Source organism: Anabas testudineus, chromosome 14, assembly GCF_900324465.2.
Source record: "Anabas testudineus chromosome 14, fAnaTes1.2, whole genome shotgun sequence".
Taxonomy (NCBI): domain Eukaryota; kingdom Metazoa; phylum Chordata; class Actinopteri; order Anabantiformes; family Anabantidae; genus Anabas; species Anabas testudineus.
In genome coordinates, this window is record NC_046623.1 from 4,856,937 (window position 1) to 4,884,884 (window position 27,948).

The 27,948-nt window shown below is 44.4% G+C and overlaps 1 protein-coding gene across 5 annotated transcripts; it reads left to right on the forward strand.

Moving 5' to 3' along the window:
- Positions 1–1,230: 1,230 nt before the first annotated feature.
- On the forward strand, positions 1,231–26,362 carry fam222ba (family with sequence similarity 222 member Ba). 5 transcript variants are annotated; one of them, XM_026370931.1, is made up of 3 exons: positions 1,231–1,329; positions 18,993–19,120; positions 24,619–26,362. In XM_026370931.1, exons 2-3 carry the CDS (start codon positions 19,039–19,041, stop codon positions 26,331–26,333), a joined length of 1,797 nt encoding a protein of 598 aa, XP_026226716.1. In that variant the 5' UTR covers positions 1,231–1,329; positions 18,993–19,038; the 3' UTR covers positions 26,334–26,362. The 5 variants fall into 5 exon arrangements, with proteins under 5 accessions (XP_026226716.1, XP_026226719.1, XP_026226717.1 ...); XM_026370934.1 differs by having other exon boundaries at positions 1,231–1,318; XM_026370932.1 differs by lacking the exon at positions 1,231–1,329 and adding an exon at positions 2,152–2,504.
- The last annotated feature ends 1,586 nt before the right edge of the window (positions 26,363–27,948 follow it).

Here is a 27,948-nt window from a genome sequence, read left to right on the forward strand (position 1 = left end):
ACAACTCAAGACAACTTTTGTTCCAGTGCGCCAGATGAATATTACATTCAGGCCAATAAAATGCCTGAACAACTGGTATAATTTTAGAAAGGATACACCAATGTCACAAGTATACATCCATAGAGATATCCTGCTGATTGTTTTAGTTATGATTGCTGAAGATCCTAAACACATGGTCAGCACCCTGATACAATGAAGCTGATATTGTTGGTGGTATCCCCACCCATGTGACAACACTGTGTGGTGCAGCGATAACATTGGCTTGTTGTTCAAAATCTAATATCCAGGTGGGTGACTCACCTTTATTTGTTGGGCAACAAGCCCAAACTAAATCCAGGATAAACCTGAATAAATGAGTGCACAAACATAACAAAACAGATGCTCCCATAGAGGCCACGATGGCTCACTGAATCATTTGATGAATATAAAAATTGTTTGAATCCAATCCTATGGCCATGCTTTGAGTAGTTTTTTGTTCTTACACACTGAATTTCCATTCATGATAAAGTGAAGCATAAAGCCTGCATAAAGCCAAAAATCCTAAATACACAGTGCTTCTAAAAGGTTGGGAAAATTGTGATTTAGCTCTTAGGTGAACTATACGCTTTAGTAAATTTACAATATTCCCTTTTGAAATGAAGTAGAAGTCAAGGTTTACATAAAAATCTCATTTTTTAACAATCAAGACTCTAAATTAAATTTCCCAACCCCCTTTGTTCCCGTCCCGCCACACTCTGCTACCCTTTCCCAGCCCTTCAGGTGTTAGTCCTTATGAAATTAGAACAAATATGAATGCTATAAAGGAGGAATAATTGTCCTGCCAGTCTCTCTCAAAAGCCTTTGGATGAGTATATCTCTGCACTGCTGCCAGGATGTTAATGTGACTGCATCACAGAAGCCTTTGATGGCACATCACATAGATTTTACAACATCAGAGTTGTAGCCCTACTTAAATACACTTTTTGACTAAACGTTCTTGAGGCTAGTTTTCACAACTGGTCACATTACTTGCAGAACTAATTGATGCATATATCTTAGACATCATTTTCCACAGGGAGTGTTAACCAACCCGGATGATTGGACAGTAGCTGTGGGTTATCTATCAGTATATTCTAACCCTCTGCGGCTGCAGGTTACACGGGCTGTCCCTTTAAACCGCTCCGCTGTCCTGCGCAGCGCACGGCGCAGGCTGGAGCGGTCCCGGGCACTGCGCATGCGCCAGAAGTTGGTGCCGCAGACAGCAGCAGTGATTCGGCAACGGGAGAAAATCTGTCCGTTTTAAACCATGGCGACGTATTAAACGATGCCTTTCGCAGAGGTAAACGGAGAGTAAGTAGTCCTATTTTAATAACACGCCTGCTCCCCGACACTGTGTGACATCCTCCCAAATGGTGGCATAAATATTAGGAAAGGTTGAGAAGGCAACAATGGGATTGTGTATGTTTCAGCCTGGCTGGCTAGGTTAGCTAGCCAGGAGCCTGGGCAGTCAGCTGGTACACTGACTGGCAGCGTGCAGGTTTCTAGCTCCTGGACTGACCCCTGTACTGTCTGTGTATGCACGGCTTCACTGCCTTTCATGAGCCAAAAATGTTTAATTCAGGCACTAAAGGAGCATATATTTTTGTTGCAGGCTGGTGTTCACTGATTGTAACTGGGCTTGTGTTGTTGAGCTCGTTAGCTAGTAGTTTTTTGCAACATGACAACAACCAGTGAGGATTATGTAGATTTCCATTTGCATGCCAAGTCGTCATTTTGATTATTATTATTTGCAGTAATTTATTGCCTGTGGTTTCGTATAGAAAGCGTGTCGTTCGTGAAAGGAGCAGGCTGTGGATGAAGTTGGAAGTGTAGTTAATCTTGCGCTATTCCCGGCTTTCAAAGTACGGTAAGTTGTGTCCCACTGTTGGTGTGCGACATGCTCAGGAGCACATGCATGTGTCCGTATGTCGAGTGTCAGTCGTGACACAGACGCCGTGTTGGTCCCTTGCTCGCCGGGAGCGTCTGCAAATAGCACCTCTTACTGTAACGACCGAGGAAAGTGTTTCCACCTGCGAAGGCAAGTGTTAAAAGGTGATAACAAAAGGTTGACGTCACCGGACTCATCCTGATCCTGCCGCACAACCTCGACCACTGAGGAGGTGGAGGGGGGAGTGCAGGAGGACTTTCACAGGAGGAGAGCAGCTTTTCTTTTTTTGCCATAACGTCTAATGGTTCGTGTCTGGAAGGAGAGGGTCTATCTCTGATCAAATTTCTGGTATCCTTAGGGCGCACTTAACTAATGGGATCCTATCGATGTTTCTCCCCCTCCAAGGCTGATCTTTACACGGCGGAATGTTAATGTTGCTACAGCCTGTCCGTGTTGTCTTTGGCTGCTCGGGGTCTGGCGTTATCGTTGTAGTCGGTCTTTAATGACATGGAGCTTGACGGATGTGATTTAAAAACATACCGCAGTAAATCAGCCCTTCTGTGACTGACTGGACATGATCGTGTTGACTCTGCACATGGTAAGACCATGATAACAGGAATGGTGTGGGACATGGTTGGAGATTTAAAATATATATGTGTGTTATGTCCACATTTGCATGACAGTTTTGAAGTTTGGGAAATCTTTCTAAATACACGAAGCAGTTGTCTGTTCCTTTATCATAACAATCGTGAGACAGTTTAGTTTATGACAGCTGCAGGGAGGATGTGCTCTGTGATATCCTGTGCTTACTCAAACAGGAGCCTGACATTACTTGCCCAAAAGTGCAGTTTTGCAATGTTGCTTTCTTCCCCTGCATTTTCCAAAGAGCAGATAATTAAATTTCAGACCATGTTGTCTGGGAAACTCAGGCCCCTAGACTCTGCAATTATCGTGCAGAAGTAACCCTTTTTACATTGGGGTGCTATGTTTCCCAGCACAATGAAGATTAATTGGGTCTTAGGAACAAATGACTGTAAGGCCTCTCCCCATTTGTATAATGCTGCTTGCCTCCAATGACAACAAACTGACAGATACCTAGAAGAATGAAAGTAAAAGGTATAAAGATGTTGTGATGCCTAACAACTTCTGACCGTCCATACTGTGTACCAGTTTAGCTGAAGCTTAAAGCTTAGTGCTTGATGTTAAAATGTGGCTTTGGTGCAGTAGTTGATGGATTTATAATTCATGAATTTTTGTGTGCGGTCTTGAACATGTGCTTATTTCTATTTGAGTCTGCAAGAGATGCATGTGTTTGCTCTCACTCACAAAGGCAGCGGAGCAGCCTGAATGTCAGGAGCACCTGGTTCATTTGTCGATGTCACGCTGGTCAGCATTGTAGTAAATTACACCGTTCCACCAAATTGAAATACCACTTGAATGCATGTGCTAATTTGATCTCTGCATGGCTTTTCAAAGTGTCTCTCCTCCTCATCCCATGAGTCATGTGCTGACTCTTTGACCTGTCACCACAAACCAAGAGCCTGTGCTGAGGGCAGACTGACAGGAAAGCGGGTTTGCCTTGTTTTTTTTATCCAAACACTGACAAATATATCGGAGTGTATTCATTTATGCTGTGGGCAGAACAAGGTAATGCCTTCTACAATACTACTGTATCTTGGCTGCTTTAGCCTCTCAGCTGCTTGTAGATGAGGTTAAACTACTGCAGAAAATACATATTGTGGCAAACACAGACACCTACGTGTTTAAGCTTACTTGAGTGGAAGCTTTAAAGTGGAGTGGCGAGTAGAGTACAGTGTGAATCTCATATGCACACCCACATAGTTATCTAGATATTAATGTTATGGTATCAAACTTTCTTCTTGTAAGCACATGGCAGTGATGATTGGACTCACAGAGCAAAATCAGTCATTCTGAGCAACTAACAGTGAAGCCCAGATGTTTGGTGTCTCAGAAGGTTCTCCACGTGACAGCCAAACGATCTGATTCCTAACATTAGGCTTGTTTCAGACAGCTGTAATAAGAGGATAACATCAAAGCTCTGCTTTATTTCTTCAGAGACTTCAGAGCAAGACTATGAATAACAGATCACAAGGTACAAAGAGTGAACCAGAGAGCTTGAGCAGCTTTTATGTTTCAGCTGTTGTTGGGATTCACAGGGAGCTCATTAAAATACATTGATTAGTAACAGTCCTGATTCTGTGATTGTTGACTGTGAAATGGCTCGGCTAACCAGCATATTTTTGATGCAATGATTTTCTGTGTTGGAATGAGCCACTTGGCTGATGCTCATTTTGGTTTATTCAAAGCCAGTCATTTGATGTAGCATTTTAGGGACGGTACTTGAATTGGAAATGTGTAACTGTGCACTCTCCCCAGTGCGGCACATTTGGTCCTTTCATATTCCAGCGGGGGCCTGTGTATGTTAAATCTCTTGCAGGTGTTGTCTGCAAATTTTATATGCACAGCAGATTTTTATTTTCCTCATGCCGGTCATTTTAGATGAGCGGGCTAGCATTTGTTGAATATCATCCATTTGCTAAATGAAGCTGCCCCCTGTCCCAGACAGCAGGGCAGAGATTTCCCAGGTACCAATGATCTGCCAACTTGTTCCACCTTTCAGTCCTCCAGTCACCAGTGCAGCTGTCAGCCCACACTCACCCACTCAGCCACCCACCACTTGGAGAGAGTCTCTGTGAGGCCACCCAAAGCCTTCTCAGCTGTATGAGTCTGGTTTCAGACAGAGAGCAGATGTTTGGTAGCCTTTGTAAGAGTGGGCAATGTCAGGAGACACAGTGTGAGGGTCAAACACAGGTCGGGCTCAGAGTAAAGACCTGCCGCCACATGATACATCCAGATCAGGTGTTTAGGACATCATGGACAACTTGTGGATACCTTTAACAACAAGGGACTGACCTGCAGGGTTCAGGCCGTGGAACAGCTGTTGTATGGTATTAATGTGGTTCACATCGGTTGCTTTATGTTGTGCCAAATAACTGTAGGCCTGATTTGAAGATGCACTGATTTTGTTTGCTACATCTTTGTTTTTGTTTTTTTCCTGACATTTTTTGCATTACTTTGCACATTAGCCAGCAGGTCCAATTAGGACAAAAAGCCCCGCTGCTGGGTAGTTAGTGTAATCAGCAAACGTGTAGCCTTAAGACAGGGAGTGCTGCAAACTGACATTACAAACACCAAGACCAAATGGCTTTCTGAAATCGTTGTGTCTTCAGCTTGATGGGTATCTAGGAAGAACCTAAGCCTCCTGGTGACATTGACAGCACCAACAGCAGTCATTGCAGCCGGAGGAACCAGACTCTGCTTGGCTTAGGACAGCATCTGTCTCATCGGGCACTGGAAACAACAGGGTTGTTTATCCACCTCCATCTCACAGGAACAGCAGATGAGCAGGGCAGATACTGTTATCTGTGTATAGCATAAGATAAGACCATCTCAGTCAGATTACTGATCCTCAACAGGCAACCACAACCCAAAGCCAAACCCTCTGTAATAAGAGGTTGCCAGGCGAGCCCTACATCACTGTTGAGTAATCCTAATAGATCCCATTAGCATGTCCGTGGTTATTGCTGCAGTTTTCCAACGTCCATGCCAACTGGACATATCAGGGCATCATTAGCCACCACAGAGAGACTCAGAGTTTGACCCAGTGTGTGGGGTCAGAAAGAATGCAACAACAAAGCACCAGTATAGCTGTAGGGGATATCAAGTGGAGGGGGATAAAGGGAGAGTGAACTCCTAAGTGTCACAGTTGGTGCAGACTTTAGATAAAGCTAAGCTACACGTGGATTAGAGAAGGAGGAGATGTAATATGCTATTGGCTAATTGGGCTTTATTTTTAATATTTCAGAAGCTTCATTAGGGACTAAATTGGTGACAGATTTCAGCTGTGCCTGTAGTCTGAGCCTTTGTGGGAGAAGCCTTACAACCTAAATAAGAGCAGAAGAAATTAATTGAGGTCTTGTCATTGAACGCATTTCTTTTTTTTTTTTTCATTAAAAGCTACTTTTGCTTTCTGGAATTTCAGCTATGTCAAAGATTTGTAGTTATGCTGTTGTATTTATTTCATGCTGCCATCCCAGCTAACTTATAATCATGTATTAGAGGTATTTAAAATTCCAGTTTTATTTTCTTGCCAAGAGACTAGCTGTGTGAAATTGTTATAAAAAATGTTTTTTTGCTCTTTGTAATCTTTAACAGGACAGAATAACCTGAAGGATGGAGTTTAGGGTATCATACACTAATCTTCTCTGAATCTCAGAGCAGTGTATGTATCTGGAGGCTTGGGTGCTTGGAGCTGTGCTGGGTGAGGGACGCAGGCTGAGAGAACCGCTGAGGTGAGCGGTCAGTGCACGGCACTTTGCCATGACCCTCCTCAGTTTATCGGTTGCACCACTTCTCCAGGCCTTAGTGTGTGGGTGGGATTCTTATGTGTGTGCGTGTGCACGTCCAGTGTACTGGAGAGCAAGCGGCGTTTAGAATGGGGCCCTTTATAACCTCCTAACCCTCTGGTCCTGTTTGCAGCCATTGTTGGCCACAGTGAATGGTATCTCCGTGCCTTGAAAAGTAACCAGATGACATTCTTCCTGTTGTTCAAAAGGGCCCAGGGTTGTGTTGTGAAAAGCAGCTGAAAGGATAGGCTAAGACTGTGACCTTCTAATCTCTGGCATGTCATTCACTGCCGGTTTGAAGCAAATGCAGACCTTTCTCCCTGATAGCAATATACCAAGTCAAACAAGGCAGAAATTCCTTAGAAATTTTCAACAGTTACACTCTAGAAACAGTCAAGTTAGTTTTTTATTGAACCTCCACTATAAAGGAACCAGAGAGTGTTTTGTAGCAGCTGAACCGAATCGTTATTCCAGACAGGCAGCGTGTCTGACACCTACATTGTCCAAACAGCCTCTCCAGCCTGTGACTGAACCCTCTGTACACAGACCTGTGGCATCAGCAGCCCCTCTGTAGTGAAGACTGAAATACGGCTGCTGCTGTGAACGCCGGGACAGTATAAAATGCACTTACTGAGACTGTAAACATCAGTGCAACTCTCAAACTAGCTTACATTGTTTATGTCTCCTCTTCTCTGGTGTATTTGCTGTCTTCAGCTGCCTTCACTTCCTGGAATGTGCAGAGATGCAGTTGTCGCTATGCGGGGGGTGGAGGGGTGGTGGGGTTGATTCTAATCACACTTCATAGTTCAGCTCTGTAGTTGGACCCAACTGAGCAACTATCCTACAAGAGTTGCATTATTCTCTTGAACTAGAAGACCACAATTAAAATTAATTTTAGAGTGTTTTTGTACATTTAGATCATCTTTACAGGTTTTTTCTTATTATAAACTTTGTTGTTTGCACAATAGGTGCATGTGGTTTTTTTTTATCTTGTACATTAAGAGGTTTAAAACTTGCTACTTAAACTTTGAACCACGACTGTTAAATTTATTACAACAGCCTTCACAACATAATACAGCTTTACACAGTTTTATACAACATTGTGACTCTCGAAACCCCTGGACGCTTTTAGTCCACACTCAGAACAAGTCTTTACCATTAATGTGTTCAACGGGATTTGCTTTTCAGCACACTATAATACACTTAACTTGCACTGAGCTGTCTTTGTGCCTGTTTAAATGATCTCAGAGAGCTGGTCTATGGCTGAGAACATTTTCTCCCTGTGTCTTGTGAATAGCACTCCTGCTTCCTGTGTTAGCGCTGTGCCACCTGTAAGGGGTTAAGATTGGGGTCAGACCTCTTGCCGGTGTCTGTTGTTTGGGGCCCCTTGTGCAGGAGCTGGTTGTGCTGGGGTGGGGTGGGGGGTTGACATGGAAAAAGAAAAGCTGTCATGTTTTTAAGGCCTCTTTTGTCAGACATCTTTCAAGAATAAATGATTGGCATATCTCCTGCCATTTCCCCCTTTTGTTTGCGGCCACTGAGTTCGGGAGCAAGTAATGAAATTGACCATTACGTGTGATGTGTTTGCAGCCTGTGCGCGTGTGCGCACGAAAAAAAAGGCAAGGTTGTTTACAAAGGAAGCATTGAATTAGAAAAGGAAAATGTCAACTTTTATCATGCTAGTGCACAACCATTTTGCATTAGTCAGAAAATATCCCCCGAAGTAGCGTAACATCCGCAGAATGTGATTGAGATAGAGAGGGAGACGGGGTGGGGGCAGAGGAAGAAGGGTGGGCCACAATTTGAAAGGCATACTTGAAAGTACTCATGTGTAAAGAGTCCTGAGGCAGGTCATGTTGCTGTGTGACAGAGGAGTATTCGTCTTGCCTGTCTATCTGACATCCCAGGGTCTCATTGCGAGAGTTTGCCTGCGCTGCATGTCGACTTGCAGTAATTAATAGCCAGTAGCCCTCTCACCCCATCAAGGGGCCAGGTGCTGTTTAGATCTGCTCTCACATGGAAACACAGCAGATATGCTGGTGGTGGGTTTCACTGTTATTGGGAAAAAAAAAAATCCCACAACCGTCATCATCATTTCAAGCTCTGAACACGTCTCAGCTGACTTTGTGTATCAAAACCATACACGCAGCCTTAGACCGAAAACAAAGCTTTTTAATCGCAACTGTGGATCTTAATGGCACCCTGCTGATGGATAGCTTGTTGGGAAAAGATGAGGTTCATTTAGTCTATTTTGTGTCAAGCACCATTGTACTCATGTCCTGTGCTGTTTAGCAGGGCTTGCGGCCCTGACAGATTGCCATCCCGATGGGGAGATTTACCCAGCCAGCACTGCCAATGGCACTGACACCATCATTAGGCTTTGATCAGCTACAGTCTGCAAGGGGAAGAAGAGAGAGTAATATTCTTGATCTAATTACTAGGCGACATTTCAGGCAGTGTAATGTGTGATTTAACCTCTTGTCAGAGGCTATAAAAGGAAGCTGGGTTAATCTTCCTTGCAACCTCTTTTCCACGCAGGGGAGAGTGCCTTTAAATTTCTTTTTCCCGTGAAGCTGGTTAAAACCACCATGCTGGAGCAGTATGCTAACACACTACTGCTGACTTTCTACTTGAAATCTCTCAAGGCAATAGTTCTCTGACCTTTTGAATGTTTGCAACAGCTGGTTCTCAGGAAATCATGTGCCATGTGCATTTGGAGAATAGTAAGTAGAACAAAAAAGCTGTCCTTTTGACTTCTGTATGCATCCTCCAAATGGATAGTTGCAGCCTCCTTTGTTTTTCCTCTCTCTCTCTCCATCATTCTTTTTCTTTCTTTCTCTCTCTCTCTCCCTCTCTCACCATCACCACCCACACACTGCAGCATGATGAGTGCAGGAGACTTGATTGAACAAATAGATTGTAAGTGGAATTGAGGGGCTTGGGTTAATCAGTCAAACATAGTTAAACAATTCTTTGGACATGAAGGGATTAGTCTTGCCTACACTGAGCTCATCAGCGCCCATTCTGCCCAGCGCTGGCCGGGCTTTCAGGGCCAAGCGCCACGGCCTCTCTGGCTCCATGGAGGACCACACACGCACCCCTCAGCAAGCTCCACTGCCTCTGAATGCCCCACCACTCTCCACTCCCTTTGTTACAGAGTACAATTGGAATGACGGATTAGCAAATTAAATGTAGACCTTTTTATTCATGGTCATCCCTGCTCACAGTCTCACTCACCGAATCTAATCACAAACCTACTTTAAAATGGTTACCAGGTTTGCTCTATGTCCTTTAAAGCTTTCAAAAAAGTGTTTTTTTTTTCCTTGAAACATATTCTGAAGAACCAGTTCAGTCACACTTTACAAACATGAAACATGCCGCTTCGTATCGTGTTTTTACAGGATGACTTCCTGTAAATTATTTTTTTTATTACTGAGTGCTGATCACACTGATCCGTGCACAGCTGCAGCCAGACCAAGCCTATCCTAGGTTACCTATCTACTACATGTAGATATGCTGAGAACAAGGATCTCACCTTGTGGGCCAAAGATAAAATTGGCCCATCTGACCCTCTTTGGCATCCCATAATTATACATAATTCACTCTGGGATACCTTTTACTTTTACAAATACCTTTTTTAAATAAATTGATTCATCAGGTACTATTTTCTATTTTGTTCGACAGTGTTACTCCATAGTCCTAACACCAAGTTCACATTATTCACAGCATCTCTACCACACGTAATGCTCTGCACTATTTGATGAGAAACTGAATATTTTTTGTTGATGTGAAATAAGTGATCTTGGCACACCTCTAATTCATGTATATTTTTTAAATATCATAACATCTTATAGACACAGGCTATAGACTGCAGTAAAATAAGTTTGACCAGCTCTTTATATGTTTAACACCATTGTTACTGTTTGTTCATCAGTGCTGTCCAAGTTTCCTTCACTAGTTTACAAATCAGTTTTTAAGCTCAGGACCCCCTTTCTGTTGGTTTCCTTTTAAGCTATTAGCCAAGGCCCCTGCCATCTCCTGTCTCTCTTGGCCACAGCCCCTCCTACAGTGCAGTGTGGAGGGAGGTGGATTGCTGTGCTTTGTAGAGACCCCAATTAGCAGGACTAGCAGACCCGCTGAAGGTCACACCCAGAGCTTTGGTGTGAGAGAAAAGAGGAGGCTCTGAGAGTGACAAGAATAAAGCTCTCAGCAGGACCCAGGAGTTCTTACACAATAACCACCGTTTCTTAACAGCAACAGCAGTTTGCATATTCCCCATTTTTGCACTGCACAGTGTTAGCAAAAAGTGGCTCAGGATTTTGTTAAAGGTCAAGTGTTCTCTGCAGACTGTCATAGTATACTGTGACCATATCTGAGGGATCCATTTGTCATTAGCTCCAAAGTCCCCTACTTCATCAGGCTGTGTCTGGCGTCGGCTATCTCGACCTGATTGATGGTTCTGTCCTTATTGCAGGGAATGGGGGTCGATGGCAAAAAATTTGCTGCTGGGTGCATTAATGCTGTGTTCAGTGGCATAGACCTTTGAGCATGCCTCATCAGTCTTGAATCATTGGATGGCCACAGGAGATCTGTATGAGGGGCATGATGCAAGAAAGCAAGACAGAGATAAAAAAGGAGTTTTTATCAACTGGGCCATCTCTACTCCTCATATACGCATATAGAAGATAAGACTGAATAATTAATTTAAGCTTTATGCATTCAAGATTACATTTTAAAAATTCTATATGCTAATATCAATACAGTAGATGAGTCCCAGTCAGATCATTTAGCTGATTTAGTTAGGTTGACATCCTAACATATTAATTTCATTTAATAAACCATAAAATAGTGCTGTGGTTTTTATGTGACATTTGGTTTGTTTGCTTTGGTATTGTGAATAGTTTTTGTATAATAAAGCAGTACCTGTGTGGGAGTAGAAATTCTGGTGCCATGACAACACCGGTACACACAACAGTGTGTGTGTGTGTAGGCTCAGAGTCAGACAGCCAGACAGACGGAGGGACCTGCGAGCCTGGGATTGCCAGATGTTCCCATGCAGACACAGAGGTGAGATGTTTGCCATCCTGGACCTGTGTTTGCCTGGCTCACCACAGAGTCACCGGCTGGCTGCCTGGTGCCCCAAGCCAATGCCTGCTGGGAAGAGAGGCTCTCGCATATACAGAGGAGATGAAGGGGAGACCACAAATGTCTTGTGTGTCGTCAGGGGCAAAAGGAACACATCTCACACAACCCTGTCTAGTGGAGAAAGATCTCTTTTATTCCTCTGCTGGTCTGTTGATGCAAGAGGGACTCGTTTGGTCTCGCTGGAGGCCAGACTGAATGTCAGAGCTGCCATGGAGGCGGCTGACCTTACCAGCCTTCCATAGATGCAGGATGGAGACAGATCCGCTTTTATCAAACACACACACAGCAGGGTTTGGAATCGGCATGTAGGGATTTGTTTTTGACTTGTATGGCTGCACTTCTCAGCGCAGCAGAATATTTTCACCAGTTCTGTGCATCAGACCCACTAAATCTACATCTCTGGAATTCACTCTTATAAATTTTGACAAAAGTAAAATAGAATCCCAGCAAGAGCTGGCATTACATACAAATATTTCCTATACATGTTCTAAAATAACTAATTCAGTTAAAGACGAAGCTCTGGGGCATTAACATTCTTTTGGACGTCAGTGTTCATAAATGGCCCTGAGTTATTACAGCATATAATTTTTTTAAATTGACAGTATTGTTAGAGATGTAGGCACTGCTCATAATTTCATAATGTCATGAGTCACGGTTAAGACGTTAAGGTTTTTAAACTAATAGCATGTGAGCAACGTGCCAGCATTAAATAAGAAGATTAATGGTAAAAAATATAATGTTTTAATGCAGAATAGTCAAAGGTTGAATTGAGTGAGGGCTCCTGCAGAGTGAGACCAGGCATACAGTACATCTAATTAGGGTTTTTTTCTTTGTGTGTGTGCGCGGGTGCGTGTGTGTCTGTTGGTATATATACAGCTCATATGGGAGTGAGGCCAGTTAGTATAATGGCATAGTGGATAAATCTCTCACAGCAGGCCCGTGTAACACTGGAAGCTGTTTTTGTGCGTTAAGCCCTTTTAGGATGATTTGTGAGAGTCAGCGCTTGCACAGTTCTGCCGAGCAGTGCTGCTCTGACCTCCTCTTAAATCAGCTCAGCCACGCTCGCAAACAGGCCAGGGCTGGTTAATGCTGGGTCAATAATATGGGTCTGGGTGGGACAAACACACAGAGGCTTAACTTTTTTCTCTGTTAAACACAGCGTACATGTCAATAAGAAGGGAAATACTAGAGGAGGTCATTATTCCTGCAGGGGAAAATCACTGGTGTAAATGTACATTTGCTTGGGTGGTTTCCTATGCATGTACACTGTGTGTGTGTGTGTGTGAGAGAGAGAGAGAGAAAAATATAGGGGAACAGCTGCATTGATTTGGTTTTGTTTGCTGGGTACTCAGCGCAGAAATGTAAGCCGTGGGAACACCTGGAGAGAGGGGAAAATGGGAGAAGAGGTGGTGTCAGCTCTGTTATTGGCTCTGCACCAAGCATACATGCATGTGCACACACACAGACACACACCTCTGATGTGTGAGGGCAGCCTGGGATCCCAATCAGCAGCACTTAACAAAGCTTTCCTCTTTCTGCCTTTAATCGCAGGCTCAATTTGTCACTGGGGTGTCCAATTTCTGATAAGCGCTTTGAGTGAGACGGGCAAGGTGGGTGTGGGGAAGAACGCAAAATGGATGCACCTGCTAACAAATGAAATCAGACCACTCCGTCTTCATTTCCCCTTTTTCCGCCAGCTGGAACAATACTGCAGCGCTTTAGCTCTCAGCACATTGAGTTATTTCCCACTAACCAGGCAGAAGGCCTGGCTGACATACAGTCAGATGGTTAGAACTGGCCCACAAGGGGCTCAGTTTCAGACCTTAAAGGAATTCAATGTAGCAGTCTAATTGCATAATTTCCTCTTGGCCGCAGTAACAGTGAACAGTTATTTTGTTCAAGATAGAAATGTTAATCAACACATTTGTTAGAATTACAAGACTCTCATTTTTTTGTTTACAGAGCAGGGCGTGACATTCATATGAAATATTGGATACATATTTCTTGCCACTGTAAAAATCAGTTCAACACAGGCTAATCTGTTTGTGTAGGCTCCTTCCTCCACAATGACTTAAAATTCCCGTAAGCAGCCTAAACTGTAGCGACTTCTATCACTGCACATACTGCAGCATAACACACATAGAGATAAGAGATATACTGTACAGCAGCCCAGTATCTGTACATCTGTGCTGTTCTGACCACGTCCTTCCAGTCCTATTGTATAGGCCACAAACTGGAATCTGACACATTAGCTCGTGACTCAGGACGTTGTCGTCCACAGTGATATGAGCATATGTGAAGATAGCACAGATGTGGTGGCACCACCGAAGAGATGAAAGGAGCTGTGTTGCTCTCATATGTATGAGCATCAGCTCCACTTGTGTGATCTGATGGGGACCAGAAGGCTGGATTACAATGAAGTTAAATGCATGCAAAACTAATGATATTTTCATAAGGCTCATTGTGTTTAGTGCTAATTAGGAAATGTTAAGATGCTAAAACACTAAACTAAGATATTGAATGTAGTTATACTATTAAAATAGAACACCTTGTTGACTTAGCCCTGTTAATATTTGCTTTCAACTACCAGTCAAATTTCTTTAATTGCGGCGCTTTGGACCAAACTGTCGGTAAATTTGACAAACGTAGTGCGATATGTATTAAACAGTGTGAGTAAATCAAGTCCAACCTCAGGAGCTGCCTCAGAGATCTTTGCTTTCTTTTACCTAATGTCAGATCTTTTTGTTGTTCACCCTCAAGTGGTTTAAGACTGTCATGTCTGTGAGTAGGCTGGCTTTTTCTTCAGTGAGCCATGCCCGGCTTCTGGCTGCACTCTGGATGGATTTGCAGCAGATAAATAAATAACTAGGCTGGCACCCCTTACTTTGGATCCCCTCTGTTTTGGCAGGCCATCCACACTGCATTTTCTATCAGGTGTAAACATGTCTGTCAAACGGCACAGCTAGAGGCCACTGCATTTTGGCATTCACGACGCCACGCGTGCGGCACTGCCAGCACTCTCTATCTGCCCATCTGACCTTGGCCAGACTTAACATGACTGAGCACACTCAGCTCTACCTTCCACATTTGTAGGGCTCTTTGGGAGGCCGAGTGGGCTTAAGTGGCTGCTAGTGAAACTGACCCGATGAAGAATGGACCTTGGCCGACCGTCCTCGCAGCACTGACGTGGTGGACGGGTAATAATGATGACATAGTTGTGGTAAAGATAGCCAGGCCAGGCCGGGACACTCATCGCCTGATATCTTCTCATCTTCTCGTCTCGCCATCATTACTGTCATATTTTTCACTGTGAGCATCCGCATGATCCAAGAGGCCGGGCCACAGGCTCCAAACCCCTGATGTAAAGACAAGAGTCAACGAATGAGGTCAATCTGATAAGAGGAGGCCTTTATCACTTTTCAAGTATGTTTCCTTATCTTAGTTTCATGGTACACAGCTCTTCTGAGAGCCTGTGTACTCATTGTGAAACCAACTTTCCTTGTCTGACATGTATGCAAAGACTAAGCCAATCCATCTGTGGACTATCATGCATTATTCTAGGGGCATGCTGTCTCTCTTCGCTCCATATTCACCATTGCACCTTAGGGAACTGTCACTTTTTCATCAGTTACTGAGCGTTCATGCAGCCTCCCAGTTCTTTTGCAGACCCCTCCCTCCCTCCAAAGAAGAGTAGTTTCAAGTAGCTGTCTTCCTCTCTCCCACACTACTGCAGCAGTTTCCTTGTTTGACAGTTTTATCCCTGACACACCTTGTCTCGCAAATTGGGAACCACTATTTTACAGACTCTCAGTTTGTGTGAAAGTTGGGTTTGGGTTGGTTATCTTCTCTTCGCTCACTGTCACGGCCATCTCCCACTCTCTGGCCCTTTCTCTTTTCATGTGCAATAACAGTCCAGCGTCCACGCTCTTTGCTGACTGAAAAAACAGGCAGTTCCAAACACCTCGGGATGTGCTGGAGTCATCAGGATCCATTGTGTGAGACCCTGAGCCAGTCTGTCATAGCCCAACATGCTCATGGCCCTTTGCTAGCAACAGAATTTTCTTTTCTACCTCTGTTGTTTGTTATTGTCTGATGGGCTCATGAAGGCCATAGCAATGTGTCATTTCTTCCTAACACGCTCAAGGCTTTTTTTTTCTTTTTCTTTTCTTTTTTTTTTTTGCCCCTTTCATTTTTACAGAATGCTCTGGCTTGGTATTAAAGGGTAAAAACCTGTTCTCGTCTTCCTGCTTCTTTTCTTTCTTTGCCTTCTATTCAGAGACTCTGGTTGCAAAGAAAAGTAATTTCACTCTCTCTGTCCCTGAGAGAATCAACACAGTGAGGTTGCATTGAATTTTTGCTGCAACATTTTTTCTTGGCTCTATTTCAGACCCATAACCTGGGGGTAAACATGCAATTAAAATAACAGAAGCCTGCTTTCTCCTCCACTCTGCTCTCCTTTAGCCGTTAACACAAGCGATGTACAACATGGTGACTTGGTTCCTCTAATTGCTTTTGTTTTTAATTGGTAGAGAGAAGCTGTTAATATTCAACCGGAGACCAAACATACTTTTTTAGCCATGTTTTTTAATGTTATGTTACATGTTTCATTTTAATTAACTATTTTTGGTGCACAGTTCTCCCTTATACTGACATTTACAGCTGGTGGATATTTGAATGGGTGATTTACTGTGCAGTTAGTTCAATGTAGTTCCCAGATTTTAAACAATCCCGCCATATTTGACAAAGAAAACATTGATCAAAAACGTTCAGCACATTAATGCCATCAGTTAGTCTAATTTCCAAAATGACTACCATCTATCCTTCTGTTCTATGTACTTTTTCACTTTCAGACAGCTTTCATTATCTCCTTCCCCACTGAGGAATGAAAAGCAAATATAGGTCAGCTTTTATGGGAGCAATTTGACACATGACACAAGCCATGCGCATCACTTGCTCAAGTCCCGCTTTGTCTGCTCGCCTTCATTTGTGTATAATGAAAGCCACACAGTTATTTGCACACTTTTATAACGGTTCTATAAGTAGCAAGTGGAGACTTGCCGAGTCACGGGGGTCCCCTAATACTCTGAGAACCCTGTGGTGTGTCTGCACGGGGCTGATAGTGTGAGGCGCTTGGCTAAACTCCACCACGCCGATCCCTGCTTCACAGGCCTGCCCAGCTGGCTCGGCTGGGCCTCCACAGACGCAACTTAACTTAGTTTCCAGTCTGGACAGGAGGGGGTACGTCTCTATAACACAAAGGCTGCTAAGCCATTGGAGTAGACACCTATTTTCATGGATGCCTGCAGGGTCAGGCCCTTGATCAGACCAGGCTGTACCCCTCACCTGGTGGTCAGAGGGAAATTAGAACTCAGCAGAGGCTAGCAGTCCCTCTCTGAACTTGATGCTCTGTCAGGTGTAGTCATCCTACTCCTAATACAAATAGTGTAATGTGCTGAAAAAAAGCCTATGTGGGGGTGTGTGCCATTGTAGAAAACACCAGTGTTTGGCGTGTGATACTTGGTATATTTGAAGTTGCTGTGGCAGCGGTGCTGATAGGCGAGTCAGTAGACGTCAGGCTGCTGTCTGCTGGGTTTCATCTCCTCTTGCTCTGTGTTGTAAAGCGGAGTGTCAGCTGGGGCATTACCATAGGCTGACCTTTGCCGCTGCACTCCCCACTGCACAGTTTTCTGACATTCAGGGGCACTGTGGGGGAGGCAGGAACGGGGTGGGCTGATGGCCTGTTGGCTGTTTTTTGCCTGTAGCGTATTGATGTGTGTGTTCTTATAACAAATGAACTGACAGTTTATGCTTGTGTTTTTTTTCATCCCCCACCCCCCCCACGCACGTCATTTCACTCTCTTGCCACTGTTTCGTTTTTTGAAACCCCTAGCAAACACACTGTTATATTTGATATTTAGTTTTCTTCCACCCCAAACCTGTCTGTTGTCAAAGAGATTGCTGTTATCTTTGTATGAAATCTTGGCACCCTGAAAAATGAGAGAGAGCTGGAAATCTTGCCTGCTGACATCAAGGCGCTATGTACCTTAAATCCTTCCAAGGCAGACAGAAAAGAATAACATATCAGGCCAATTAAAGTTAATGCATGGTGGCACGCTGAATCGAGGGCCGAAATTGCTGCCATATGGCGGTCCAGGCTGTAAATCAGAGAGCAGGGGAGAGGCAGGAGGAGACTGGGCACAGTAAAGGGTGACGCAGCATCAACGGCACCAGCCACCCCCAAAACCCTCAAATCTGTCTTAAGACTGCAGCTCCACCAGTCTCCCGCCTCTCTTTACCCTTTTCTCCCATCCTCCCCTCCTGCCGCCCTGCCCCCCGTAGCACCCCAAGGTGCAAAGCTCTCAGGTATCTGTGTAGAACTGGCAGCTTCATTAAGGCTTGTTTTTTTTCTCCTCTCGCTGGGAGGATTTAAATGAGCTGTCATCCTGACCTTTTTGAGCTTCTGCTTTTAAAAGCAAGTTCAGGCCCCCCACCACCCGAAACCTGCCACTCGTCTTTCTCTCTTTCCACCTTTCTCCCTCGCTTTGTCACTCTTTCCTCCACTTGTCTCTTCTCCCTGCAGGGGGGAAGACACTTTTAAGCCATCACCCTGCGGCAGACAGGCATACCAAGGTTGTTTTGTGGGTAATTGCCTCTCTCATAGACGCTGTTTGTCTGCGCACACTTGCCACCCTCTTCTGATGCCACGCAGGAAAAGGGGAGGGCACGGACTCTGTAGACTTAATTTGCTCCCTGACTGTTCTTCAATGCTGATTAGGCAAGCATCTGTGGTGTTTTGAATACCGCAGCAAGCCAAGTGGAGCATGGCTAACATTTTCTCCCTCTCTGTTACATCAGGTTATTGCAGTGGCAGGCGTTTATTGCCGCTCTAGCCCCGTTTATTCATTTCTTTTCACCACAGCCTGAGCTGGCTCCATTGTTTAATGTCCCCAAAATAAAGGCCTCTTTGAGGTCTAGAGGACTGCAGTATCGATCAGAGACTCACTAACTTGTCAGCGCCAGGCCTCTTGAGTGTGTTCTTTTTGAGTGTACAGGAGTCATTAATTTCCACCACCATGGTCTGGTAGAGGCGGAGAGGTAAAGGTAGCAGGGTCCAACTACCCGACTAACATGCAGGGGAAGGAGGTAGTGAGTCGATTCAAAGCTGCCAGCCCCTCAGGCCCAGTCTGCCCGTTTTACTTCAGCTGTTTGATGTTTAATTGAAGTTGTTATTGGCATCAAATGTCACCTTACCTGATGCTCCAGGTGTGAATCAGTTTCTAATTGAAAGGTAACTATGTCTCGTTCAGCCCTGTGCCTCTGGGAATCGGCCACAGAGTTCTATTAGTCCGACCCAGCCTCTGTATCACCACGCATCATGTGCTGCCTTGCAGTTATGTCTGACTACTGACCTCCTCCCCCATTTACACCCCCACCCATCTTCTCTCTCTCTCTCTCTCTCTCTCTCTCTCTCTCTCTCTCTCTCTCTCTCTCTCTCTCTCTCTCTCTCTCTGCAGTGTGAGGAGAAGTGTGTGTCCCATGTTGCATTAGTGTCTGTGTGAAATGCTGGCCTGTCTGCCAGGGCCAGGTGACCTCCCCCTCCAGCTTCTCCCCCACACGCAGATGAACACTGGACTTCAGAAATGTAAGTACTGATCTCAGGACAGACACACACACACACACACACTATTAACTACTACCACCATCCCACACAGTAAACAAAGCTGTTACAATTCTGCTGCCCACCCCATGTCAGATCCCCCATGCCAGCTCTAGCCTGGTTCGCTTTTGCAGTTCTGTGTTAAAACCAGAAAGACAGAGAGATTTTTTTTTGTGCTCCAGAACCATAGATCTGTCAGGGAAATTAGGATGAACTGCACCATTAATTTGCTGATGAACAGTGAACTGGCTCCCTTCTCTCCCTCCTTCCCTCCCTGAAGATCTGTGGTGTTGTGTGCTTACTACAGCACTGTCACCACATTCATGTGTTGGATCTGACCGTCTCAGTTCCTTTACACCATCGGGAAGAGGCGGTTACTGTCAGACGCGCACACAGATTGCTGCAAGAGTGGTTTTGACCTGATGATCTTGTAAGACGAGTGAATTTAGGACTCAATCTGCTGCCCCGCTTTAACGGCAGGCTGGTCAGAACTGGCCCAGTTCATTTAATTCGTTTAAATTTTTACAACTCAACTGCTGACAAACTTTTCAGGGTGTGAGGGGCTGCAGCACAAGAGAAGAGTTGAAGTCAGCAGTCGCTACTGAGAGCAGAGACTAATTGGCTTTAGAGGACTTGAATGCATGACAAGTTGATAAATGGAAATGGTAACTATAAGTCAGTACTGTTGCCTTTCTGTTGCACCTAATGTTAATTCAGCCTGGATGTATTTAGACTGACATTTCTCTGCTAATGATCATTCATCATCATCAGCAGTTTTTGAACATTAGTGTTAATTAACCTATCATTACTATCATTCTGCAGTGATAGCTGAGCACATTCATATTTTGATATAGCACTGCATCTTTGACCTGTCTCCCACAGGTATTTTGTATACATATACCCAGAAGTCAGTCACTTCCTAAACATAGCCCATCCCATTGGTCAGTTTTTATTTTAAATCTAATCATAAAAATTCTACATCTTTCTTCCTTTCTTTCTTCCTGCCTGTTTTTGTCTCGGTAGAAACTCAGCCCCAGCCTGACCCATTTTTGCAGCTTTTTTTTTTTTTTTGTTGTAAAATGCTCCAGCTCATCAAGACTGTAATTTCAGAATCACAGTAATCAGCCAACCCCCAGGAGATCCGCGAGCATGAGGGAGTCTGCTAAGTGCCAGCGTCTGTTGCCTCACTCAGGCAGGCTTCTGACATGGTGCAGCCATCAGCTAGACTGTTTCTCTGTTCTTCCTTTGTGTGACACACTAAGACACATCAGAGCATGAGGCGCAACTGGAGTTCAATTTGTTTTTCTGCCCAGCACTGTGATCCATTTTGATGATGGAACGTGCATCTCACAGTACGGCCGTTCCTGATGTGTGATTCCAATCTGTTTTTTTTTTTTTTGTTTGTTTGTTTGTTTGTTTTTTCTTTTTGTCCTTGTCATTGTGTCATTATGCTGTACCTTTTTATCTGCCCTTTATGATCCTTAACATACTCTATATTACGTTAACAGACACAGAAATTACATCAAAAGCTTCAGAATTATGTTGCATTTAGTTTAAATAATTTTTTATCAAAGTACCTTTGCAAAAAGCAAAAAACTCTCAGGTTGCTCTCTTTTGATCACCTTCTGCGTGTCTGCAGGTTGTGAGACTTATGTTTTCAGACAGTAATTGCCTGTGTGATGCCCCGCACAGCCAAAGCCAGATTTCATCTTTTAAGTAACACTGCTGTTTCACTCCTCATGTCCGCTCTCCATCATTTACCTAGCATGGAAGATAATGTGACCGCTTTAACATCGCGAGAGATGTGCTTGACTGCTTTCAGGTGGCATTCATAGACTAGTTGTCACTTGAAATATTGATTCAATACTCAAGTTCTTCACAAGTTTCTACAACAAAAAATATAATGTAGAATTTACATACTTAGCTTGTGTTCCCATTTGCATATCCTTGACCTCTGTACTTGACACTGCTCAGTGCACTCTAACGCTGAGTGTTGCGTTTCAGAATCGTCTTTGACACTCACCCTTCCCTCTGTTTTCATCAAGAGCTCCAGATCGCCAGGCTCGCCATGCACTGGCTTCTCTCCTGCGGGTAAATCTGTGCATAGCAGAGTCATTTCAAGTTACGAGTACGCAGGTTGCTGTCAGAGGCAAGGCCAGAGCAGCTGCTCTATTCATCATCAGGGAGTGACTGCTAGCAGACGATGGCTGTGAATTGTAAAGACTGACGGAGGAGTAGATCAGATACGCATAAAGACAGCGGGTCACAAAGAAAAACAGCTCATCCCCCAGGCAGGGTGACTCAAGTGCTAGGAAGTGGCCCTTGCTCCTCAGTTCTTACAGGCAGAACAAACAGTGAGTACAGCTGGGCCACTTGGCTGATTTTCACATCTCAATCCCTAGTGAGATCAAAAACAGCCATCTTTTCTTCCTCTGCTTATGATATTTTTCATTTTTCCGAGGTCTTGCAATGTTAATCCATCAGCATGGGGTGCTCGTTTCAAACGTCTGCAGAAATGCAAGGAGGCCTCTTTATATGAGAAACCACATTCACATGTCTAATTTGACGCTGGAGCTTCAGACCTAATTTCCTGCACTTGTGTTAAAATTGCAATTTACAGCCGCATGAGCCCCTGCCTCCTACTGCTTAAACCTTGTTCAATAAAAACAGTAGTTTGAATAAAAGAAACCCTAATTAGAGCCTGCTGACTGTGCACTTGTGTTTCAGCTAGCTAGCTAGCAGCGGGGTAATTAACGCTTGGCCAGACTGGCCTCTTTCCCCTGCTCCCTCCCTGGGAATGTGCTTAGCTGGAGATCTAAGAGATGATATGCTCATAGCCACCAGCAGCCGCCTACAAACTTCACTCACATCCTAATTAACCCTTGCTTGATGCTTCAAGCTCTACAACTAATCCAGGTTTTAGGTTAAGGTTGAACTGCTAATAAGCCACACTTGATTACTAGATACGCATAATCAACAGCAAGAACCCTTAAACAGATGTAAACAGCAAGAGGTCCATTTTATCCCGTGCTGAGGGGAAACTGCTCCAAACACTAATTTACCGATTTCATTACACATTTTACAGCAGTTCGCTTAAACTCTTGATTCTGATTTCTTTCCCCTAAAATGCCTGTGTTAACAATGTATAATCCCTTTTCCAATTTAATGGATTGGTCAGTTTCCAGACTTTGACATTTCTGTCTTTGGTTACTTGCCTGAGTTTTACAACTTTAGCATAAAACCCATTACACAAGTGCCACTAGCAAAGAAATAAACCTATACTCAGTCACACACTTGCTGCTGTTTTTACTTGTTTTATTTTCCACTCTAAAAGCAAATAGTTTTCTCTCTGTGTTTAAAATAGAACATTATGCTATGTGTTTACACATTATGTTTTTCCTCTAAATAATAATATATTATATATTATTAGTTTCACTGCATTTATTATACTAATGTTCAAAAGACAAATCTGTTTAGATGTTTTTTTAGTGACACAGAGTTAAACTAATGTCTCAGGCAAAGCCTGAAAGGTGATGTTACACATGACGCCATTGTGGTTTTTCACCTTTATTCATGTTGTCCCAAATGCCATCAAGAAGATCTAATTCCCATTAAATGATGAAAGATATTTTGTTCATTGCAACAGCTGTTCATACCGTCTTACCCACCTACTCAAAACCCTTTCTACATCCACATTGACATGAGGTTTTGACAACAGTTGCAGAGTCTGTGCCAAAATCTCACAGGCTCTAAATATATCTTGAAAATTGATAGCAAACAAGTAGCATTTATCAAAGCGCAGTTTTACTTAAAATGATGTGCTTTGTGTAGTTAATACAATCCACTGAAATCATGGTAGGATAGTTGTTCAAATCAAAGTGCTTCTGTTTATTTAGTCTGTCTTTATGTCACTGTATGGAGCATCATTTCCAACAAGCCCATTAATCATCACCTGTGTTTGACAGGTGAAGTCCATCCTCAGCATGTCTGTCTGTGTGTGTAAGTGTTCATTTATCTGTGTTTGCTTACCCTGGCATTTATTCTGCGACAGACATTAGGCCTTAGTGATGGCGGGTGTCAAGCTCCAGCTCTTTGGCCCAGACCCTTGCATTAATGAGGCTGCCATCAGCAGGCTGAACACTCTGTCATAGCGGCCCCCTGTGTGCCGCCCCATACCGGCCCCGCACATCACTGCCCATTGTTTCCTGTTCACAAATAAAGCGGGAATTAATTAGCCAGTTGGCACAACTCTTGGTGCCACTGTGTCAGCGCTCACAGTTCAGCTCTGTGCCTCATCCCTCAAGCCCAATCTGCCTGCTGTGAGACTGAGCATAACAGCCATGGCCGCATGAAGCTGCAGACCTCTGCCAGCAATTCAAACATTTCAAATTACTGCTCACTCAACAACAGAGAGAAGTAAGTGCAGCAACATCTATTTTGACAGAACTGAAAAGCCCCCTCCTCAGAAATGAAGAATAAGTGAAATACATGTCGCACAGTAGATAGATTCTTCCCACAAATAAGCTTCACTCGTGCCCATCCGTCCAAATGCTGTGGTTTAAGTAGGTCATGCTTGCGAGGCAGGACACTGAGATGCAGAAAAGAAGGGAGGCAAACTTGAGATTCTCTAAAATGATTATCTCAGACTTTTATTGCATTAGTATAGGAAGTGGAAGTGCGCACTTTGCATTAAAATGAAACTCATCCACCCAGACTAAAATGGGTACATTGTGTACAAGACGCTGACACCTGCGTGATCTTGTTGCAGGTTTTAAACAGGCTCATAAGTGAAACTCACACATGCACGTACACATAATCATGTTCACATTGTCACTTTGGCATTGTTAAATTTAGCCTCTGAGCTTAGCAGGTGTAACAAATGTCTGCGAGCTGAGGCCTGGGAGGTGTTCCCGCAGATCAGAGACGCTGCTACTGTGTCTGATTACTTGTCTGCTGTCATGGAGCTCTGCTCTCTGCGTCTATCTCTTTCTTTCCTTCTCCCCAAAGCAGCCACAGGGGACCATCACTGCCTCGCTCATTCTTTGTTTAGTTTGGGATTTAGTAGCAAGCAGCAAAGCTCCCCATCAGCCGTATACTTATTGTTTGGCCGCATGCTACGTCAATTAAGGCCACTAAAAGCTCCTGACCTCAAAGTCACAGACGCTGCCACAAAATTGGATTTTAGACTGGGGCTGTGTCGGCCGCTATAGTTCAGCTGAGAACAGGATCAGAAATCTCTCTCACTGGCATGACATGGGAGCTGTGAGGGATTTAGAAGAAAAACAGTGAAGTATGGAATATGAGATATGCGCTGTCCAAATCAGGTTCCTCTCAGCAGCTCAGATTACAACTGATGTGCTTTTTTGTGCCGCATACACTTCTACCTGGTTTAACTTATCTCTCATTGTGCTTCTCTCCCCATTTACACTCTGTCTCTTCCTGTTTTCTGTCTCGCTTCTGTCCTGTCCTTTCGTCCACTGCAGGGGACACCACACAAAGGATGAGATCCGCTCCGTTTCCAACCCCTGCAGAATTGGATGCATATGCTAAAAAGGTTGCCAACAACCCCCTCACCATCAAAATCTTCCCAAACAGTGTCAAGGTCCCCCAGCGAAACCACGTGCGCCGTACAGTCAACGGGCTGGATACGTCGGGCCAGCGCTATAGCCCGTACCCTTCCTCTCAGGCGAGTGCCAAAACAGGTCTCCTCGCCATTGTCAAGGTGCCTACAGTCAAAGGCATCCTAAAAGATTTTGACGGTAGCCGGGCTCGCTTGCACCCTGAAGTAATCATGAACCCTCCAACTGGACCCTACCAAGTGGCTTCGACCAGCACTTTAAACCACCACCCACCTCTGCCGAATCTTCCCCGGCCCCAGCAGAACTTAGCCCTTCAACCGCAGAACCCACCTCAGACTCTACAAATCTCTCTCCCTCAGCAGCAGGGTCACACCCAGAGCCTCAGACACCCTCCCCCCATGGCCCAGCACCCTCAGGGCCCACCTAGACATCAGACTCTGCCTCAGCATCAAGCCCTCGGCCACCCACAGGGACCCCCTGCTGTCATCCTTCAGCAGCATCTTCAGCAGCAGCCACCACCTGGCCTGCAGGGAGGCAGAAAGCTGCCAGATGGTGATGCACCGCCTAATGTTACCGTCTCTACCTCAACCATTCCACTCTCCATGGTGGCCGGGCTGCACCAGGGCCGCCAGGCCGACCTGAGCACCATTGTGCATCAGATCAACCAGTTTTGCCAAGCACGAGCCCAAGGTGCAGGAGCCACCTCCATGTGTGAGGGCCAGATCGCCAACCCCAGCCCCATCAGCCGCAATCTGCTTATCAGCGCCTGCTCCAGGGTGTCCGTGCATAGCAACCCCGCCACTCCTGGTTTCCCCCCACCCAACTGCATTATTGGCCCTCAAGAGAAAGCCACGGCCCCAGTGGGAGCTCACCCTCCACCCAGCGTGGCTGGTATGAACCACTTGCCTTCCAACCACACTGATCTCAAGCAGCAGCACCACTTACAGCAGCATCTGCACCCACAACCAAATCAGCAGCAACACCAGATACAACACAACACACAGCAGCAGAAGATGCGCTCTTGGAATCAGCACCAGTTGGCTCATGTACCACACATTCAGAACGGTGGGACCCACCTCTGCAAGCAGCCCTCCAGGGACCCCGCCTTCCATTTTAAGGGTGTGGGTTACCCTGCAGAGGTGTGTGTGGGTCAGCCTTACACACTGAAACCTCCCGTAGAAAGGCCCACCCCCTCTCCCCCTGTCAATAACAACAACGGCATGCCCGGCCCCATGACCCACTACACTAATGGGCACTACTTCCAGTCCCATGTTTGGAACAACAACATCCTACCCACACCCAACAGTGACAGCTCCGGGTCTCAGGACATAGCCATGCCATTCCACGGTGTGGGCCCAGCAGGGGGCACTACACTAGACTGTGGGCCCCCTGGGGCTCCCCATTACAGGCTAGGAGCGAGCTCATCCTCCACCTCCTCCTCCACCACCCAGACTACTCTGATGCAAACAGCAGATTACTTGGGTGGGGACTTCCAGACGCCCTACTTCCGCGATCAGAATCTAGGGTTGATGGGCAAGATGCACAGGCCTCCTCTGAGGGTAGGCCCAGAGGTCGGGGATGGCAGAACCGCTCTCATCCAGCACCCAGGGTACAGATAAGCTATGGCCTTGTCTACACAATTATCAAACCCATTTGTTTAGTCTTAAGAGAGGAAACACATGAATAAAACTAAATTGTTAACTTAAACAAATGACCGCTAATGTTAAAGAGGGTAAATTAATATATTTAATGAAGAACAGTAATTTTTGGTCTTTTTCTAAGAAATCTTGCAAGTGATCAATTGCTACTTTTATTTTTGGTAATGAGTGCTTTTACCAGTCACTTTAGGGAACTATGTTTGTTTCATACTTGTCAATTTGTGCATCTGGATCTCAACAGATCCCATGTTATTTGTACTTCAGACATGCCGATAAACATTTTCTAATGCATGTAGGAAAATAGAAAAACTCACTACACTAAATGAAATCTCCTAATCGATGTTTTTCAATGAGTCATTTCAGGAATTTTTAGTTTAGTCTTAAGAGGATTTTTTTTAGTTTTACTAAACAACATTTGGTCTTAACACTCAAATCTCAATAATGATTAAACACAATCGCTTGAAGACAGAATTAGAGAGTAATGTACAAAGTGCAAAGCCATCACAAGTACTGTTGAAAAAGAAGCTTGTGATATGCACATGTAGACAAATGTTTTACTCTTTTTAAAATGTAATTATTTATTTGTACAATAGGACTGTTCAACATTGATTCCTGTCTCACGTAGTCAATGTTTGTACATAGGATCCAGCAGGGAGAAAACAAGGTGAGGCTCTGTGCTATTAAAAATGCAATGAATTCAGGTGTTTAAAAAAAAAAAAAACTGCACCAGGAAGATTGTGAAGTGTCAAGTGCAGAAGCAGTTATGAATCTCTCACACCTTTAAATGGCCGAAGTTGAATTAACACAAATGACAAGCTGTTCTGACGATGATGTGCGATTTTATTTGATTTTATTTTTGTCCATGACATGACAAATGACAAATGTATTACTTGAATGTTGAGATGCTTTGTTTTGCAGGTATTGGAGGTTAGTCACAAGGACAAAACTCTGGAGTAGAAGAAATAATAGTGTTACTAATGTCATGTAGAATCTAACTACGAGCCTCACCAGAGTTTTGAGCCCGGCTGCAGGAACTTAAGTGAATTAAGTCATACGTAAGTTGCTACTGATTTTGAAGTGAAGTCTGCTTGATGAAACCAAATTGATCACTTGCAAGATCACACAACTGACTTTTTTTGAGTTTAAAGTGAAACAGCAAATGCATTGTTTATTTTATCGTACACTGGCTTACCTACTAGACTACTGTAACTTTAAAGTTTAATGATTGTGCGCGAATGTTGCCTGCCGACGTGGGTACAGTTGAGGGTGGGTGTGTGTGTGTGTGTGTGTGAGCGTGTGTGAGAGAGAGAGAGAGCGTGCATGTGTGTATAAACACAATGATGCCCATGTTTTGTTCACATAACTCCCTAACAGCCCTTAAAAAGCCTTAAGTGTTTGGTCCTTGGACTTTCCTTTGAAAACGAGCATGGTTTTAATCAAAACCCCAAACAATAAGGAGAAGGAAGACGGCGAGGATACACAGAAACAGCATTCTCTTTTTTTGTTTTCTTTTGTTTTAATTACATTTTGTTGAATAGATGAGCAATTCCTTAGAGATTCTTTATTATGGAAAGCA

What these genes read in the sequence shown, in the direction of transcription:
- fam222ba (XM_026370931.1), top strand. Translation starts at nt 19,039, where the DNA reads ATGCTGGCCTGTCTGCCAGGGCCAGGTGACCTCCCCCTCCAGCTTCTC. An exon ending in GAACACTGGACTTCAGAAAT is followed by an intron (nt 19,121 to 24,618) that starts GTAAGTACTGAT and finishes CGTCCACTGCAG; the next exon opens with GGGACACCACACAAAGGATG.